This window comes from Adiantum capillus-veneris, chromosome 7, assembly GCF_014529385.1.
Source record: "Adiantum capillus-veneris isolate H3 chromosome 7, ASM1452938v2, whole genome shotgun sequence".
Classification (NCBI taxonomy): Eukaryota; Viridiplantae; Streptophyta; class Polypodiopsida; order Polypodiales; family Pteridaceae; genus Adiantum; species Adiantum capillus-veneris.
The window spans coordinates 73,892,415-73,913,288 of record NC_140937.1 but is presented as its reverse complement, the minus strand read 5'-3'; the positions used below and the strand labels follow the sequence as shown (position 1 = coordinate 73,913,288).

At 41.5% G+C, this 20,874-nt stretch overlaps 1 protein-coding gene across 2 annotated transcripts; it reads left to right on the top strand.

Moving 5' to 3' along the window:
• The first annotated feature begins 436 nt into the window (after positions 1-436).
• On the top strand, positions 437-5,650 carry LOC147454059 (protease Do-like 1, chloroplastic). Of its 2 annotated transcripts, none has more exons than XM_086516058.1 (9): positions 437-1,214; positions 2,671-2,793; positions 2,930-3,101; positions 3,478-3,515; positions 3,611-3,809; positions 4,793-4,945; positions 5,029-5,163; positions 5,247-5,339; positions 5,437-5,650. In XM_086516058.1, exons 1-8 carry the CDS (start codon positions 550-552, stop codon positions 5,316-5,318), a joined length of 1,557 nt encoding a protein of 518 aa, XP_086372184.1. In that variant the 5' UTR covers positions 437-549; the 3' UTR covers positions 5,319-5,339; positions 5,437-5,650. The 2 variants fall into 2 exon arrangements, with proteins under 2 accessions (XP_086372184.1, XP_086372183.1); XM_086516057.1 differs by having other exon boundaries at positions 5,247-5,353.
• The last annotated feature ends 15,224 nt before the right edge of the window (positions 5,651-20,874 follow it).

Sequence of the window (20,874 nt, the reverse complement as noted above, 5' to 3'; positions counted from 1 at the left end):
TGGTAATGAATAGTGCCACCTCTCCTTACATAATTCCTTTGAAATCGATTATTGTATGGATATTCCTATGTGATTGGATCAATATCACGTTGGAAACGTTTTGTTTTCAATCAACCTTTACTTTGCAAGTTTCATAAGAGCAACCTGTGAACCCAACACATAGATCAAAATGACCTCTCTCTCTCTCTCTCTCTCTCTCTCATAAGAGAGTTTTAACGTCGTAGGAAACTATCCCAAGAGACCTTAAAGATCTGGCCGACGAGGAGTTGAACTCAAGACCTGTTATACAAGAGGGAAATGGCATAACCAATCTAGAGATTATAGAGGTCTCTTAGGATCGCTCCCACAACACCCCCTAACCCATCCTACTTGTCAACCGCCTTAAGAATGTTTTTAACATTCATCGCCTAATTTTCAAAATCCGATTTTCAATTCTCTGGAAGGTTCAAAGTGGTAGGCTTTAGCGGTACGAGCTCGTCACAGTCGAAAGCAGCAGCGAGCTTACGGTGGAGCTTATTTCTGCGCTCGAGCTCTCTTCAGACGATAGAAATGGCGGCATCTCTTTGTCTTTGCCCTTTCCCCCGCCTCGAATGCAGCAACGCAGATTATTCTCTCAGTCCTCCCAGTTTCACTGCAAGCGCTGCGCAGAATTCGGTATTCCCACAAAGGCCATCAGCCATTGCTCAATGCTTTAGGATTGCTTCGTTTTCTGTAATGTCAGGTTCGCGGCTGAGACAGGTATATACAACTTTTCGCCCTTGCCAGCTTAGTTACCTATCGACTCAGAGAATCGAAGTCATGGCCAAAGACGAGTTGAATTGCTCATATTCCCTGGAAAAATCGTCGTCATCTTCATCAACATCAGCGCAATGTTCGTCATCATGGGAAGACCTTTCCCTTGGAGGACGTGAAGAAGTTTCTGTTTTACCTCATGCATGCTTGCAAGAGTTGAAAGCCGCGGCTGCTTCTTGTCTAGATGAGTTTCCATGTAAGCTGGCAGAGCTCTGGAGTGCAGGAGAGAGGGGTTTGTCTACCGCGTCAGTGTGGCTAGCATCGGTTGTAGTGGCATTTGCACTCATGACCACCATTACTGCTGATTGTCATGCGTTTGTCGTTACCCCCAGTAGAAAGCTTCAAGGCGATGAGCTTGCCACAGTCCAGCTCTTTCAGGAGAACACCCCATCTGTTGTCTACATCACAAACCTGGCAGCCCGGTAATTTTATTTCCCCTACTTTGTTTAGAAAAGATGAAGTATTGAGTGCATTCAGTATATTTCCTTGTGGGATGCTCTCATGTTGTGTGCAAAAATTTCACTAAAGCTGATCGCTGTGCCTGTTCTGACTGGGCCAGCATTCATTGCACTTGACCTGCGAGAAGCTAGTTTTTTGACAGCTTCAGAGTGGACAGTCTCTACACAATTAGATTCCTCAAGACATAAGAGTGTCACAAGCATGCTTAGTTTACCTCAAGGTGGTGGTTAGAAATCCAATAGAGTAATAGAGTTGAATTGGAGTATGAATGTCTGAGTTTTGCAATATTTCTTGGTCTATCTTGAGGGGTGGGCATTTCTGTTATCGACCTTTTACAGTTCATTGTAGTTCTCCATTCCATTGTAATTAGTTAGGAAATCTTGTTTGCGGTCTTAACAAACATTTCATCTGATGACCTTGGCTCATATTTGACTTGACGTTTAACATGCCTTAGTACTACTCCTGAATCAAGGTGCACACATTTTTTCTGTTGAACTTGGCAGCACTCTGATGTAGTCTCTTCAGTAGCCATAATCACCAATTGCTGCAGTAGGTTGTGCTTGCCTAAAGAACACATGCCCATGACCAGTTTACTACAGTGTCACTCCTCATTCTTGGAGTGTCACTTGCCTCTTGGTAAATCACAAGGAAAAGGGGGTCTCATTGTGTGGGTGTATAAAGAAAGAAAGAAAGTAAAGAGAGAGAAAGGAAAGAAATATGTCTAAACCTAATCTCATACTGCCACTTTTATCATCTAAAGGTGCTGTTAAAAAACAACCATGGATATTGTATAATCTGTGACAGCATCAATGTTTTTAACGTCACAAGCTTCTTAGTCTTGACATCTTCCGGTTATGCAGGTTTTCTATAAGGGTTCCTTAACATTAGGGGGAAGCCATTGCTGCATTTATTTTTTGGTGGTTTTAGAAAGAATTAGTAGGTGTTGTATTTATGACAGATGCACTCAAAGCATATGCAACCATCCATTCCCTGGTCGTGCAATTAGGTTGAGGTAAATATGAGACCCACGTTGTTGCAGATTTGGCTGTTGGTGGTTGAACTCATCATAATCCAACTGATGTCCTAAATGTGTGTTTTGAGAAGGTACACCTTTTATGTAGCACCTTTCCGCAACTTTGTGGAAGTTAATCTCTGTTTGTGTATTTTGGGCTATCCAAGGGAGATTATTTTTTTGTATTTATTTGGGAGGGAACTTGCCAAGAGGAAACTTAATGATGGGATACATGTTTGAAATGTTTTTCGATGGAGAGGATTGGTTATGCTATGTACCAACTAGCACTAGTGTATGGTAAAGTATGTTCTATTTGCTCTTTATAGAGGACTATTTAATTGAATGTATATGTAAAATAAGGAAACATTGAGCTTGATTATGACAGCAGGTTATTGGGTGCTTCACAGACGTGATGCTTTTACATTGGATATTATGGAGGTTCCTCAAGGGTCTGGCTCAGGATTTATTTGGGATACAGATGGGCATATAGTGACAAATTATCATGTCATACGAGGTGCTTCTGATTTAAGGTAAAATTTGGTTTTTCTTTGCCAAGCTATTTGTTCTCTTAAGGCTGCTGGCACATTGATTCATAAAGCTCATTTCAGCTTCAAAGAAGCAAGGCTTTACATATTCGTATCTGAGAGTGCTACATTACAACTGTAGAGTGACCTTGGGCGATCAATCGACTTATGAGGCCAAGGTTGTCGGATTTGATCGTGATAAGGATGTTGCTGTACTTCATATTGATTCTCCAAAGAATAAGCTCAGGCCAATTCCAGTGGGGAGCTCAACTGACCTTCTCGTTGGCCAGAAAGTCTATGCCATAGGCAATCCAGTGAGTCAAGTTGCTCAACTTGTATTACAAGTCAGATTTGGTTAGGTTTTGTACATTTTTCGATGTACGTACTGTTTTTTGTGTTCAAGGGCTAAGAGCTGTCATTTCTGTAACTTTAGCGTCAACAAGTCAATGTTACTGTCAAAACTTCCGAGGTTATTGAAAAGCTATTATAGTTATTATAGTAGCTAAGTGCGAGTCCAAATTGTATAGCATTCTTACACAGGTTATTGCACACTCTTTATCTGGCTGTCCTTGAAAAACTGAAAAATTTCCTTAAAAGTAAGCCAAAGTTGTGGGGGTCTTGTTACTTAAGGTCACATGCTGTGCAATGTAAAGTATGCACCACTAACTTTTTCTCATTTCTGTATTGCAGTTTGGGCTGGATCACACTCTAACCACTGGAGTTATAAGGTTTTCATCATTTCTTTAAGATCAATGCACTAGATAGGGAGAATGAAGTTATGGCCTTGATTATTTAACCATCTTTGTTGCGTTTCTGCATGCAGTGGCTTGAGAAGAGAAATTAGTTCTGCTGCCACTGGCCGGCCAATACAAGATGTAATTCAGACTGATGCGGCAATCAATCCCGGAAACAGTGGGGGTCCGTTACTTGACAGTTCTGGGACTTTAATAGGGATAAATACTGCTATCTATTCCCCATCTGGTGCATCAGCTGGTGTGGGATTCTCTATACCAGTCGATACGGTAAGCTTGCCTGGTCAGCGCTTTCCATTAGATAATTAGTTTTTTCCAATGCAGTGGGCTTGTCTTGTTTTTTCTTTTTGTGGCGTGCCTCGTTGCTTACACTTGTTAGCTGAGCATCACCGGGAAGTGTATCCATCCATCTGAAGGAATGTGATGCAGATGGTAGTGCAACTTATAGTCGCAGCTAATTACTCGGTTTAGCTAATTTTTATTCCTTCCTCAATATTTACCTGCTGACAGGACTTTGTGACAGAGTGTATCTGTCTGAAAGAATGTGATGTAGACCACTCATAGCTACAGATATTTGCTGCAAAGACTCTGAGAGCCTTTGCTGGAGAGAAAAAAAGGAGGAAAGGGAAGGTGGGGAGATCTGTATCTTCCTTTCACCTGTGCTACACATGTAAACAAGAGCATCGATAACCATAAGAGTGATCATAGGGTCTAAGTGCATGAAGGGTTGAGTGTAGGGCCTTGCTATCGATCAAGTCTAGCGAGATTGTAATAGCCTCTGTCTTGATGCCATTTTAGCTCGCCTTATTTTGTGAACAGTTAAGGGTGAAACATGGGACTTATATTTTCCTACATGTAATCTGCTATTGATCAAGTCTAGCGACATTGTAATAGCCTCTGTCTTGATGCCATTTTAGCTCGCCTTATTTTGTGAACAGTTAAGGGTGAAACATGGGACTTATATTTTCCTACATGTAATCTCTGGGTTGGTTGTTATGATGTAGTGAAGGATTCAATTTTTATTACTGCCTACATGAAGAAAATTGAATCAGTGAAGTGAAAGGACAATATATGGGGTGATTTTAAGACCAGGAAATATAGAGTGTGTGTGTATGTGTGTAGATATCTCTCTTTGTGTGTGTTTGGGTAAACACTCCGCCATCGTTTACGGCTGAACAGTTTTGAATGTTTGTACTGGATGCTTTTGGTTCAAAATTTGCTCATTACGTTTGATGTTTTGTTTTATGCAAAAGGTGAGAGGCATAGTGGAGCAACTGGTGAAGTATGGAAAGGTAACCAGGCCAATATTGGGCATTACATTTGCTCCAGAGCAATCAGTCGAACAACTTGGTGTGAGTGGAGTCTTGGTCCTGGATGCTCCTCCAATGGGTCCTGCTGGAAAGGCTGTAAGTTTTTAATTGGACGATAAGAGGCTCAATGGAGGAGGCTTTACACTCTTGGCTACTGAATCAGTTTTGTCACACTACAGGGTTTGAAGCCCACAACTCGGGACTCATATGGACGCCTAGTTTTGGGCGACATTATTACATCTATCAACGGTGAGAAGGTGAAAAATGGTAGTGATCTCTACAGGATTTTGGATCGATGCAAAGTTGGCGATGAGGTTGTTCTCATATTAGTTTGTTCAATTGCTGTTTTGTCATGATGTCGCCTGTCTTCTTTTCTTTCTAACATTGCCTTTATCAGGTGGCTGTTGAGGTGTTAAGAGGCAACAAAACTGAAAAGTTTATGGTCACTCTGGAAAGCAGAACAGATTGAGAGCTGACTTCATTGCTTCTGGTTGTGGGGGATTTGTAAGCTTGTACCCCTTGTTCTACATCCTTAATTAAGGAAATGCTGTAAAATAAACATACATTTTTTGACCTATTTGTATCAGATTCAGCAGTGGCGGTGATTGTTTACAAGTGTACACGTTACCAAGAATCCAAGGATTGCAAGAGCATAAAATCACTTTGCCCTGTTCCAGCTAAGAGCATTCATTAATGTGAATTCCATTCAAATTCTGGATTATGGTACACATAGTTCCTCCTGTATGATGCTTAACAAGTATAAAAGCACCCTTTTTCCTCAAAGTTTGTTGCTATTACTTCTGTGCCCTCCTGTTGAGTGAGATGGGCAGGCTCTCGGAGCTACTTGAACCTTCGGAAAAACGAGGGCCGATGGATGAAGCTTGTTGATTGGTGCCATATGGCAAAGTTAACACTTTCTTGTATGTTTTTTGATGAAGTGTTTCAGTGGGGCATTATCTTATCATGGCACACACTTTTGGCTCAATCATCCTTATCTAAGGTTATGTAGGCCATTGTGAGTTATCACCTTGTTTTCTTGGGGGTGTTTTTGGGTTAGAACAGTTGGATCGATGATGGATGCCACAATCTTTAAGCAAATGGGAATGTGGCTCTCTGTGGACGTGCCTTTGGGGCTTGTCCCTCGCCGGATCTATCGTGCACACATGACATAACACGAGCCAAACTCACACCTAGACACACATGATGAGCGGACATGATGCTCACCTCCCAGCCATAGAGCCAAAATGGGCTCATCTCCGTGCTTGGGAGCCTACAGCTAAACGGGCTAGTCTCTGCCACAAGGGTTGGTGTCCCATACCACCAGACCCACACTAGTGCGGGTGTGCGGACAAGCATATAACCTGTAATTGAACTATGCGTAGTGCGATTAGCCTATAAAGCAAAAGGTAGTAGCGTAGGTCAATCACCAATATGTCCTTGGCACGTCTTTGCTAAAGCCTTAACAAAAGGCGGATGCTCTCTTTCACTTCTTCCAGATTGTATGTCGTAGTAAGAGTCAATTTGATGGTCAAACAAACAAAGAACTTACGAGCTTCATCTGCATCCAGCTTTCCTCTATCAATAGTGATTTTATCAACACAACCATACCTGGGAATTACATCTTCAAGCAAAAATTCACACACAACTTGTAGCTTTTGTACGCAAAGCTCTCCCTTCAACTTGGTTTGTGAGATCTTCTCTAGAAAGAAACAATATACCTGGTCTACCAAACCCCCACCGACATTGTAATCAAATCCACTACCTACTTGTAATGCATAGCTAACGGATAAGTAGGATGCAATCCACTAGAATACTACTCGTACATTAGAGTACTACTGGCATACTAAACAAGTTTCCACAAAGTGAGCAACATCTTTGTACATTCCCTTCCACCGGTAGCGGTCCTTGATTTTGACAAAAGTTGCTCATACCTCTTTGTGTCTAGCCCATAAGCTTCCATGAAACTCTTCAATCACTTGCTGTTGAGTTGCTTTATCACAAAGAACCCATTGTGGTACCCCTCTTGAACGCTTTGGTTGCTTCCATAGATGACCATCCTTTAAAAAGTAGCTATAAGCCTTTTTCTTGATCCTTTGTGCTCTTGATCACTCCATCCCTCTTGCCTGGTAAGAGTGTTAAGGTAATGACCTATCAAAAGCCATTCTCTATCGTATAGCTCTTCAGAAAAGACTTCAAAAACATGAACAAGAGTATCATATCTCGCATGTAAATGAGAAGAGGTGTAGAACTTTAAGTCCACATCATCATTAGTGGTAAGCATCTCCTTTTCATCTTCATATCTGGCCCTTGACAACATATCTGCTACAGGGTTATCTCTGCCTGCAATGTGACAAAACTAAGGGTTAAGATATTTAATAAAGGCTATCCATCGCAACATTGCAATGTCCGGAGTAGTGCATTTTGCAGTCATCCCTATCAATGGTAAACAATTTGTCTCTACCACAACTGAAGCATCTATGAAATATTTTTTGTCAGACCTTAGGGCAGTACCAACACCCCAAAGTTCTCTCTTAACCTGTGGGTAACCTCTTTGACGAGCATTAAGTACTTTTGCTGTGAATTGGGTTGCATACCTCTGACCATCTTCATCATCTTGACCTATAGTCCACCCAATACCTGTTTGGCTAGTGTCAACAGCTAAGATCACTGGCCTTTCACACTTATAGTCAACCTTTCTCAAGGTAGGAGCCTCGAGAAGCATCGTTTTCAATTTTCTGGCGGCCATTGTATGAACTTCCCATACAAACCTTTTTCCCTTTCTTAACAATTGATAAAGCGCTTTGCAACATGAGCAAAGTGTGGCAACCAAATACGATAAAATACACATGCACCCAAAAATCTTCGAACCTGAGTGATCGATGTGCATGTTTCTTTCATCTTCTATATAGCTTCAAATTTAGTCGGACTCGGTCGTCTTTCATTCGGGCCACACATATGTCCCACAATTAAAACCTCTTTGGCCCTGAAAGTGACAAGTTAACTTCTTCAAGCCTACATAAGATGGTTGCACAGTTAGCAATATGTTGGGCAATAAACTGTCGGCATCCTCTCTGATCTTTTATCTCATCTTTGAACCCTTCTTCACATCCCGTGATCGGCAAATCATCGATGAAAGACAAAGTAACATGAGGAATAAAATCCCTCAACACCTTATTCATACCATTCATCATATGAGCTACATAGTTAGTAGCACCTTGTGGTAGAGTGTACATCCTCATCAAACTAAGAGGTGTATGCATTGTAGTAAGATCTCTGATTTTCAAAGCAAGATGAAACTAATCATATCCTAAGTAAAGATCACCCATAGAGTAGATGGATCTTCCTACAGAGGCTTCATCAAACTCGTCCACAATTGGACATGTATCCACATTGTGGATTGTTACCTTATTGACTGGTTGCATATCCTGAATGAACCTTAGGGTACCATTCTTCTTTGGAACAATGAACCACCGATTAGAGTATGGTGCACATGATGGTTCCAAAATGCCCATCTTCTCATTTAGCAAATCAATGAGCTTCGGCAAGTGAGCTTTGGGTACTGGAATAGGACGTAAACTCCATGGCATATGAGGAACAATAAATATAACCATAGGAGAAACAACATTTGAATCTGTACATCCAATCTCACCTGGCTCAAAAGCAAAGGCTTTACCATGTTCTTCAAGCATCTCTCGAAAGCATTTGATCTCTTCTTCAGTAAGGAAATCCTCCTCTCCAATCTTTAGCTGCTTCAATGTCTCTTCGAACTTATGCCCAATGTTCTTTGGGTCTCTCAGTATAGAATGGCAAGAAGCTTTCTCCATTACTCCATCACTTCCTTCTGGTATAGGTGTAGCCACCGTCCTCACCTTCTTTGCAATAAATTTATATTTTTTCTCTACTTGGACTTCAACTGGTTCTCCCAAATCCTCCTTTATATGTGTAAGTGCTTCATATAAATCTAGTTCTTCATACATGTCCACTGTATGCACTTTAACAATGTTAGTTTCACTTTGTAATCTATATTGCATGATCTTCTCTAGCTTTGACATAGTATCCACATAAGAGACCTCTTCAAAGATCCCTGAAATCACATCATCTGGTTCAAACACATCACATCTTTGCAATTCACTTTGAATACCTGACACATATTGCTTTTTCCATTTAGGTAGCTCATTAAACTTCTTGTATGAAACCGAACCTTTAGATGTTAATTCCAAAATCCCCGAAGAGAAAGTCTCTCTTTGCGAGAGCTTTCCCATCTACGTACCATCATAGTCTCGCTTTATAGTGGCACCCCAAGAAAATCCTGTGAAAACTTGTGTTCTTTGAATTCTTTGCGTATCTTCGGCAATGGATGATCACATAGGATATCTTTGTTTCTGGCATGATCTACACACACATTCAAAAATTGAACAACCCTTTTACTATCCCTGCTCCGGATCCTTGCATAGGCCGAGCCATCATCTAACACCTTTGTTTCCATACGCACATCCGTAATGTAGGGTTTTCCCAATATGAATGGATAAGACGAATGCTCCTGTATAAAAAATTTGTGCATCACAAACATCCCCAATAGTTACCTTAACATTTGTACATGCACCATAAAGATCCCCTGGAAGCATATTGGCAGCTCGAATCCGCTAACCATGATCAACATCAATAGGTCATTTCCCTTTCTAATGTAAGCTCTTTGCCATAAGATTGATTTCTGACCCATGGTCCACGTACTAAAACTCGCTCTTCAATGTCCCCAAGCTTCACCACGGTTTTTGTCATTGCTCTGGCACAATGAGTCCTAGAAAAGTGACCCTAGGACACAATTTCCTCATCTCCATCATCGTTACAATGAACATGTCTTACCTCATATATAATTGGATTTAAAACCACTACTTCCTTTGACTTCTCATCTTCAAATGCCTCTTCATAAGCATCCAAAATTGAGTCAATATGATGGATCATTTGTCTTTTAACTGCATCAGATTCTTGCTCACATGGTATTTGGCATTTCCTCTTGATAATGTCTATAATCTCCTCATGAAACTCACGCTTGGCAATTCCCAAGATGTCACCCAACGTGAGCTCCACCTTGCTATTGAGAATGCGCTCTTCAAAAACCTTCTTTAGATCTGTAGCCAACTCAATGTCAGATTTCAACTTATAAGAAGCTCCCTTGGGCTTACCTTGCTTCCTATCTTTTGATGCCTCTTCCATTACCACTTTGAGAGCAGGTCCCTCATCTTTCTTATTGCTAGACCAGGTTGCTCTTTTTGATCTTCTTGCAATATCTTCATCACTTTTGCACACTTCTCTTCTACTATGGCTTCATTATCTTGGGACTTGGCAATAAAACACATATACGGAAAGAGAACCCATTGGGTCAGCCCATCTTGTAGTTTCCCCAATTCAATTCCCAACCTGACATAATTTTCCATGAGTCCCCTTGCCTGCTTTTGCAGTGTTCAAAGCATAAGGACACAAATTACCTTTAGTTATTGCACCTTCATCATCTGCATTACTGTATACCTACAACCCATATGTAGCTGCTTCTACCATAGCAACAATATGTTGTATTTTGTCCACTAACTTCTTCATACCACCCCTCCCAAAATTCAACCAGAGCGGCTCACCTGTTTCTTTGAGATGAATCTTCTTGTCTTTCCAAAAGACCACAATTTTCTTGTAAGCTTCATCAAAATCTTCATAGTCTTTGCATTCATGGTCTTTACTATCACACCACATGCAGTGGTCATCCCAATCCTTGTGTGGAGGTTGTTGCTTGGGCTCTGAAGTGGAACCTTTGGTGCTTACACCTTCAAGCTTAATTGCTTTCAAGTTCAAATTTAATTATTGTATACCTTTGATCAGCTCATAAAGAATTGGCTCTTCTAATTTTTGTTTCCCAGAGGTTGACTTCTCCTTAATTTCCTCATCTATTGTCTCCATGGGATCAACCACAATCAGCTTATCCACCCTCATCTACCGCTTTACAATCATATTGACTGCTTTAAAAACCAACTTCCAATCAGATGTTAAGCCCAATTCACTTATTGAATCCTCAAGTAGCTGCACCAAGCTCTTTTGAAGTCGTGGGTCAGCCAATAGCTTGGACAAATAGCTCTACTCGTTCTGGTTTCAATGACTGTTGCTCTCCTATAAATAGTTGCTCAAATTTCTTTTCAAATTCTCGTAGCAGTTCTTGTACATGTAAGTCCTTGTTTTTCTGCTGGATCCGCTTCATAAAACTTTGCTTAGTTATTTTTTGGGAATCTTCAAGGAAATACTCCTCTTGTAATGCCTTTTTAAAATTCTGCCAGTTTGGTCCTTGTGGAGTCTGTATCTTCCCAATTCGATCCCTAAGCTTTGGCATGACAATCAAGTGAAAACCTTCAATGCTTCAGATTATCAATCCCATTATTCTCCTTGGATAGCTCATAAACTTGGGAACATCTCGACCTTGAAACCGCTGTAATTTTTTTTGTTACTGCTTGTCGAGCTTTTCGTATCTACTCATGCAAATTAAATTGCTGTTGTGCAGTCTGCTGCTGCTGCTACTGCATGTAGGCAACAAATTGCTGCATCATCTGCTGCATCACTGTCTCTTGCGGTGTAGTCATCTTCTCTGTAAACCTTTCCCACCGCGGCTCAGTTTCGCGTCAGAATCACCAAAGATGTCGGGGATAATGGGTTCGTGAGGTGAGCCGGGTAAGCACCGGGCTGCTCGCTGTGGGAAAATTAATAGACCCGATGCACTACACCAGATAAAAGCTCCAATGACACCTTGATAACTTAAAACAAACACCCTGAAAGCCTTAAGTTGGTAATGGTTAACCCAAAGTGAATGTAATTACAAAAGTTTCCATTAACGGCACTGCAAGATCAATTCTCGAGCGGATGAGAGCTTAATCTTCCCAAAATCCTCCCAAGACGATAAAATTCACCCTGGTTACACCTTGAAATCTTCACGCTTAGAATGTCTGTTATTTGCACTTAGAAATTGGTGCTCCTTTGCTTAGGTCAAGTGCAAAGAAGCGAGACTTTCATTGCCCATAGCCTATTTGGCAGAGAGTAAGAGAAATCTACCAATCCATTCTTCCTTTTCTTGTTCTTTACTTGCTTCCTGCTCCCTACAAACCCTTTATAAAGGTGCTATTTCCTTGCTTGCTTAGCTGAGTTGAATAAAGAGAAGGCTTAATAGCTTCCGAGCCTCCTCCCTTTCTCCTTAGCTTGCATCCTAAGCAAAGAGAGAGAGAGAGAGAGAGAGAGAGAGAGAGAGAGAGAGAGAGAGACCGTCGAGCTCCTTCTTGGCCATCACCTCCTCTTCCCCTGAGCTCCTTTTCCTTTCCCTTTCTCTCGCTCCCCTTATCTCCTCTTTTTTAAAATACCCCTTAACCAACAACGGTGCCGTCGTTGCTAAGGACGTGTGAAATAAATTTGATGACATGGCATGGTGATGATTCGATGATGGCATGGTTAGTAGCCATGTCCCTCAATTAGCTTCTTCATCCCGCCCTTTCCAAGTTTGTTCCCTAGAGCTTACCTATTTCACTTAAGTGAATCTTTCCATGTTTAAAGAAAACAAGCTCCTTTATCAAATCATCTTTGAAACTTTCACAATCCCTCCTTCCATGGTCAATACTATCGCACCATATGCATCTATTTACAAGTCTTTCTCTGTTTTGAGGTCTTTTCCCTATAGATTGGGGTGATGGTTGCCCCTTTTCTTCTAAACTTGTAAGCTTTAACTTCAATTCTTTCATTCCTTTGATAATATCATCTAAGATGGATTTGTCACTCTTTGGAACCACAATAACAGGATTTATAGGACCCTTAGGAACACTTGGGACTTGAGGAGGGTTTACTTTCATCTTATCTCTTCGTCGTTGTCGCTTAGCTAGAAGTGATAATGCATCTTCAACCTCATTCCAACAGCTTTTAGGCCCTTCAACATCTCTATCCTCAAGAAGTAACTCTATCTTTTCTTGAATCTCTTTCCCTGCAGCCTGCAAAAAGAGATCTGTCTTCTCTGAGTTTAGGGTAGCCTTTTCAGTCCTTGACAATTGATCATAATATCGCTTGACCCTGAGTAGTTCGATAAGTGAAAGTCCCTCTTTTGGACTAACTACCCACTCTAGAAATGTTCTCTTTGTCACCCTTTCAAAGTCCTCCAGGAAATACTCTTCCTTCAAGGCTAATTTGAATGCTTCCCAAGTTCCCCCATGATCATAATTTCCCTTACATGCTCTCTGATCTCAAGAACCACAGCTAGCTCAAACCTTTATACCATCTCTGCTTCGGGCACTCAATGATTATGTCTGCACCACTGCAAGAAATAAGAAAATGTTCTTGGATATTCTCTTTTCTCTCTCTCTCTCTCTCTCTCTCTCTCTCTCTCTCTCTCTCTCTCTCTCTCTCTCTCTCTCTCTCTCTCTCTCTTTTGGGAGCAGCCTCGAGGTCGGGCTCTCTCTCTTTCTCTGTGGAAGTACAAGAGAGAGCCAGATGTCTCTCACTCTCTCTCTCTCAGCCACAACGAGGTTGGTGCCTCTCTCTCTGTCTCGTTCAGAGAACGTAGGGTCTCTCTCTCTCTCTCTCTCTCTCTCTCTCTCTCTCTCTCTCTCTTTCCAGGCCCTTTACTCGTGTGAGGCTGCCCGTGCAAACCCTCAGGTTCGAGCGAGTAGCAGCCTTGGCAACAATGCGTGTTGTGCAGAGCGCGATGGGGGTAGCAAGCGGGGTGAGGGTGAGCAGAGGGACACTTTTCGTAGGTTTTTTTTTTTTTTGGGGGGGGATTCTCCCTAATTTTTGTATTTTAATATCATCCAAGCCATTGTGTATGTGTGACTATAGCAGAAGGTTTTCTCACTAAATTTATTTAAATTTTGTAGACTTTTTCACCTTCAAATCTAAAAGTTACAGATAACTTTATGAATGTGATCCCCCCTCTCCCTTCTCTCATTTCGAGGGCATTTGTGACTAAAGTGGCCTGACCCAATTGTACTTTACATGTGAACTTACTATTTGTCAACTCACTATGAAATTTGAACAATGCCACGTCCCGAGCCTTGTCTGCACGACAAAATATCTACACGACTGCAACCATCGCATCCATTTTCACATATATTACACTATGTACACTATAGCATTTGGCCCCACATAGCAAAAGAATTAAGAGTGAGGTAGATATTTTTAGTTTCACATTATGCACGTGCCATGGCATGAAAACGTCCCACCCCCTCGACCCCCGGATTTGCACCTTGCGATTGTTCCCATAATGTTAAAATTTATCTTCTTCTTCTTCTCCGCTAGGGTGAGGAGTCATTAACATCCCTATTCTTTGAAGAATAAAAAGTCTTTCAAAACATCTCAAATGCATTAGTGAGGGTTAGTATAGGAAATGAAAAGCCTTATGAAAGTGAAAAGGTAAAATACTTTGTGTGCAAGATGAAGGCTTCAAATAGGCCGCAAGTAGGCCCGACCAATTTTGTTTTTCGAGTTGATTAGAGGGTATCTCAAGGGATCCTTGAGGGCTTATGAAAGGGGAAAGGTAGAGTTTTGAGTTAAACTTTTGATTTGATATCAAAGTAAAAGAGAAAAGTTGAATGAGGGTGAGGATGCAAGGACGTGTGGTAGAAGAAGAAAACTGTGCTCAGTGAATGGCGACTGAGCATCTGCAGATGTTGCCACGTTCTCTCTGTCTCTCTCTCTTTTGTGATAGTTTCCTACGACGTTAAAATGCTCTTCTTCTACTTCTTCTTCTCTCTCTCTCTCTCTCTCTCTCTCTCTCTCTCTCTCTCTCTCTCTCGCTCGCTCGGGATAGTTTCCTGCGATGTAAAACTCTCTTCTTCTTCTTCTTCTCCTTGTGATAAGTAGAAGAGAGGCTTGGCAGAGGTGCTATCGATCGCAAACACATGAGACGCGCGGTGGGCAAGGAGTTGTACGTGGAGTGGGATGGAGCTACGATGGGAGGGTGAATGTGGCTCTCTGGCTGTGAATGCCCACACATATGCATGACCTAGGTGGCGCAGGTGGGAGGAGGACGAGCTCGTCCAATGGCTAGGGTGCCAGATGGAGAAGAGGGAGGACGTGATGGGGAGCGAGGGGAGGAGCAATGCTGAGCTTTGGGAGCGTTCGGTTCTGCAGAGTTGATGGGTCTTCTCAAGAATCTTTGGTCGTGCTAAGCAAAGAAGAGGGTTCGCCCCAAATGGACGAAGGTAGAGTGCCGAGCCAAGCCATGGCGAAGGAGAGGGGGGAGTTGCACTGGCGAGGGTGGACCCCTCTGCAGACACAATGATGGCGACAGGTTGGGGCGAGGATGGGTCCTGCATCAGCAAGAGGATGGGTCATGGCATACTAGACCTCATGGGATGAAGGCAACGTACGGAGCCACGAACACAGAGAGATGGAGGTGGGGATGAGCTGGCACAGTCGACATGTAGTTTTGCTTTGAATTGAAAAGATTCCTTGAGAATCTTGGATAAAAATTAATTGGTTTCTTAAGAATCGAGTAGGCTATCAAGTATTAAGACTGAATATCTGTATTAGTATGTCGTGCCAATTTTGGAAAGTGGTGTATTAGATAGAATTCAAGGAGATGCCTTTTGTGGCTTTGAGGGGAAAAGTTGTGTTTGCACGTGGAAGAGAGAGGGAGATAGGGGAGAGAGCAAGAGTGAGTCTGTGATGCCGTGCGTCAGCACGAGGACGCATACAAATGAAGATTTTTATGAGTGTGGGACGTAGCAAGACGAGATAGCAATTTTTTTTCTGTGTCGCGATGCTCTCACAATCTTTGCTCTACATCGGAGGGTCATGATGCATGTGCACAGTTATTGGTCTATTGGTCTGCCTTTGGATGCATGCTACGACAGTCCTTTGGTGGGGTGGGCTTTTGCGTGGGTGGGTGGGTGGGGTTAGAGTGCAATGCTGTAGCCGGGAAGGGAGATGGCCGGAAGGAGAGAGATATACAACGATGGTCAACACCTGCATGGGCGGACGTAGCGAGAGGGAGATGCTCCTGAGACCTCCGAGGACAGAAAAGGCCTTTGATAGCACATGGAGGAGGGAGAGACGGAGAGTGTCGATGTGTGTCAGTACAAGCGTGGGCAATTAGTTGAGCATGCATGCTGCGATTATATATGGTAGGCATGTGATGCAAAACGAAGAGCGTGCATGTTCCTAGAGCTGATGGCACAAAGGTGGAGACAGAGCATGAATGGGCAAAGAGAGGGAGGGATCGCATACGCAGAGACAGAGAGGACGGGAGGGAGCACAGTCTCTCTCCTTCTCCTCCTCCGTCAACGTCGTGGATTGGGGGTAGCAAATCCTGGCCCTCCGTCTGCTCAACAATGTATATCCGTTTTTTAGTGCTTAGCATGTTATTTGTCACAAATTACCTCCCAAAAAAAAGACAATTATGTCTAAAAATAATGAAGCAATTCATCTCCAAAGTCTACATAACCAGCTCAAATTCTAGTTTTAGTATCTTGTATTCATAGACAATTAGTCTTGTTATGTAAAGCTACAATTTTTTTAATTTTTGGATAAATTTACTCTCACAATCAGGGGTATTTTGGGAATTTTGAAAAATTTGAAGGGCATTTTGGGAATTTTTGACAAATTATGAGGGGTATATTAAGAATTTGTGAAATTTGAAGGGTATTTTGGGAATTTCCACAAATTAGAGGGGTATTTTGGTAATTTTCCCAAATTTCTATCTGAATATTACTATATTTGAAAATGGTGAATGTGTACCTATAACATAGTAAAGACTTTTTAGTAAACTAGGTGGAAGTTGATCGTGCAACTACAAAGTAGGAAAACTGCAGTCATCATCTTGAATTCTCATTCGTTGGTCTCAAAAGGAACCTCTTAATACTAGGAAAAGAGAGAGTATCAAGAGTATTACTACTTTTACGGCTATTGTCTTTTAAGTGCCCTTAAATTAAAATTTGTTTTGTGTGACTACAATTTTACAAGTTTAGTTAAATACCATTAATACCACTAACACCTAGTGGGACTCGGCTCTAATACTGTACTGGGTGTTCTGGCCCCCCTCCTCACGGCTGTTGACGAGAGGGAAAGGACATCCAATGTCCTTTCCCCTGAAAACAGCTCTCCAACATGGCTCCCGGCTTTCGTCAATCGCCATAGTAGGGTCGCTCTTTTCCGGGGAAAGGACACTGGAAATCCTTTCCCTACCCCTTCTCCTCTCTCAACTCGCTTGTGCGTAGGGATTCAAATCATGACGTTGCAAGTAAGGAACTGGAGAGGTGGCTGAGCGCGAGTGATTGATTATGTCCGTCGAATCACTGTACAGGTTGCTGGTTGCCTTCTCCCTTGTGTGTAGCTGCAGATCCACGGAGGGAGGGGAGCACCGCAAGGAAGCGAAAGGAGGGGCAGGGAGGATGGCAATAGGCTCTTCACATTTGCCTTCGAATTCTTGATTCTCTAGGAATCTTTGTCACAAATTAATGGGTTTTGTAGATTTCGACCAAGTAGGTGAGCCATTAGGTCCAAGGAGATTGAGATGCCGGCTAGAGGTCACATTCGGCAGACATAAGCATATGCAAATCAAGCTAGACTTAGGAATGGTATTCAACACAAGAAAGGGACATGTGAGGAGACATGGTGCTCCTTACAAATGGTGTCCACATTGCTAACAAACTGACATGGTGGACCCCCAAATCAATTCAACTTGCTCTACATGCCATGTGCTATTCCAACCTTTACTTTGGAACTTAGTAAAGATATGTGATAACCACTAACATCACAGCAAGGACTCTGGCTTGTACCTATGGTGTTGGACAAGACAATTAGAGACGTTTTAATTTGGCTCAATTGCGGGCGTGAATAGAGGCTTGTAATGATATAACTTTATTACAATAAATGTTTTTGTCATTATTCTTGATCACTTGTGCCCACTTTGTCCATATCAAAGCCAAAAGCGTATTCACATTAACTTGTAGTTCATCTATGCAAATTCTTTGGACACTTTGGTGTTCTTGGATTCTCATTTAGTCATTTGTAGTTCACATTTGGATTCTCATTGTGCTCACAAGTGGTTTCCTTGAGTGTTCACTTGGGGATTTCCTCTTTGTAAATCCTTGGGAACATTTGGGTGCTCTCCGGGTGCATTCCTTATGTCTACTTGAAATTCACATTGTGATCATAGCTGGACCACTTGGGTGTTTGCTTGGACTTTATGTATCTATGAATTCTAAGGCACCTAGGTGCTCCTTGCTTTCATTTCTCAAATTCACTTGTAATTTTTACATTGGTGTTCACGTCACATAGTTCAAGGTGTTTACTTGGGGATTATATGTTCTTTCAATCCTTGGGCACATGTTTGCTGCTCTTGGGTTTCATTCTCTTGGTCACTTGTAGTTCACATTGTGATCACATGTGGTCCACTCAGGTGTTTACTTGGGGACTACCAGCCCAAGAATCCATGGACTCATATGTGGAGCTCTCAGATTGCATTCCCTATGTTTACCTGAAGATGCCATGTGTTTACATGGTGCAGACATGTGAATCACACATAGGTTATTTGGGAATCTACTTTTAGCTATAAGCCAATGAGTTCTTGGACACTCGGATACTCTAGGTTGTATTCATCATGTTCAAACTTGCATTCATCCATAGATTTTCGTAAGGATCACCTTTAACATATACTTCTCCATTTGTTGATCCAGAGCTTATCTTAGGATTAAAAAATAGGCTAAGTTTTGGCCATATTAATTGGTTGTTATTGGAAAAAAAGGACATACATTAATGTTTGTCTAACACCATGTTCCACTGTGAATGATACAATTTGATTAGTCTTGGTTTTATTGACTGGCTGTTATTGAAGGAAAGGTTATGAATTAGTGTTTTGGCTTACGATATGTTCATATGAGAATATCAATTATGCGTAAGGAGGATTTGTACACGGTAGGAGCAAGCTTGAGAGACACATCAATGCAAATTCAATTATTAGGAGCAAGGGTGTTCTAACACCCGTGGCCAAGGATTAACTTCATAAAAACACACAAGCCTGATGCTATATTTGACTATGCGTCCATCATCATCATCTCACATCGATGTGCCAGAACAAAGCTTTCCCATGATGAAGAAAGAAAGAGAAATAATAAGTTGACACACAAACCCATAAGAGAACATACTACATAAAGAAAGAGGCGAAAAACTCTTACACCATCTTGTCGGATGATAGATGCAAGCTCAAGAATTCCATGGCCAAGAGATAGCATAAGAGAGGGGAGAGATAAAATACAGAGAATCTACAACACATGGCCTCAATCTAGCCCTCCAAGACTCCCGACACAATTTGCCTCTTGGGGTATTTAATGGAAAATTTTAAACTCCGAGCAAACCTTTTCGAGCAATCATAAAAACGAGCAAAACTCAATAAGATACATATAAAACTTAAATCATAAAAGGAAACATTTCAACATCAAAGTACATATTATTTATCTATCATTGTACTCCTCTAGCATTCCTCATGGAAACTTCAATCATTCACCCTTATATCAACTCCTTGATTATCCAAGGTTATGCTCCCTCCCCCCAAGCATGACTGATGGTCATAGGTACTCAAGTCATGGTAGTTGCTTGGCCAAGTGTGTGTGTGCATGCGTGCGTGCGTGTGCCCGCTTTGTTATGGAGGGGAGTTTCTCAATACATAATATTATGGCAAGTGCTTGTAGGAAGAGAGGATTGTCTCAAAAAAAAATTGTTGTCAAGAATGTGTAGTTCACGGAAATTATAGAAGTAGTAGTTTAGGAGCTTGGAGTCAATATGAGCAATGTGTGTTTGTAGTCTTTGGTACTAGATTGTATCTTATTGAAATTGGAGATAAACTTTTTCGTGGGTGACTCCATTTTGTCTAGCTCTCAAAAATGATTATTCAGCTTACAATCATGACGCTTGAGAAAACGAGAGGAAAAGGAAAATGTCCTCCATATACTTGAAAAGAATAGTGCGAAAACATTAAAAAAATTCTTAAGTTTCAAGTCTTTTATAAATGTCATTGAAAGGAACTTTGTATTTTTAAGAAAGACTTTTTTGTTGGACACTTAGTTGTAGTCAAACCCCTTTTGAACAGATGCAATAGTAGCCAAAAGACATATACAATTTTGCAGAGAACCTCACAAATCTAAGTACACATAGGTATAGCAATTGTTTTCTATAGAGCCAAAATAAAATGTATTAGTGAAATGATGCAAAGTTTCACGGTGTTGGTTACATTTTTGAGCTCTCCTAAGCTTGTTCTTACAACATTTAAACTTTTCATCTTCTCCCCTTCTTTCTTTCTCTCTCTCTCTCTCTCTCTCTCTCTCTCACACACACACACACACACACACACACACACACACTTCGACTATTTTAGAAAAAAATACCATACTCTAGGTGACTACCACATCATTCCATCTACCAATGCACGTAGTTTTCAACGACCCACCTTGAAGAAATGAAAGAGCACCACATTTGTTGTGAATGCCACATGCAATGTGTGCGATCAACATGTTCAATGAGTTGCGTGCAGCAACATCCATAGTATTTCGATTGATAGATTCACCATCGTTAGCATCTCTACCTTCTCGACCGAAGGATAATGTACCATACCTAGAGGGATTCAACATCCTGCTTGCTACAACCAACAACATTGTGCCACTTTGGGAAAGGTAAATATGAGGGTCCCTGTTCATTGACATATTTGGGCAAGGTTTAGAAGCCATTTGGAGACACACTAGTTGAGGCAAATAGGACCTCAAATTCAACCGTCATCATTTCACCAGCTACTATAAACAAAACCCTTATAAAAAACTCTATGAAAGAGTGCTTGCCGGCGTGGACTCTCTCAAACAGCTTTTAGACCCTCTCTCTCTCTCTTTAAGATTTGCGAGTTCTCTCTCTCTCTCTCTCTCTCTCTCTCTCTCTCTCTCTCTCTCTCTCTCTTTGTAGTTCGCAAGATGGCTTGGTTATTATGAGGGCCAACTTCAAAGCTAAAGTTGTTGGATTGATCATGCAACTTT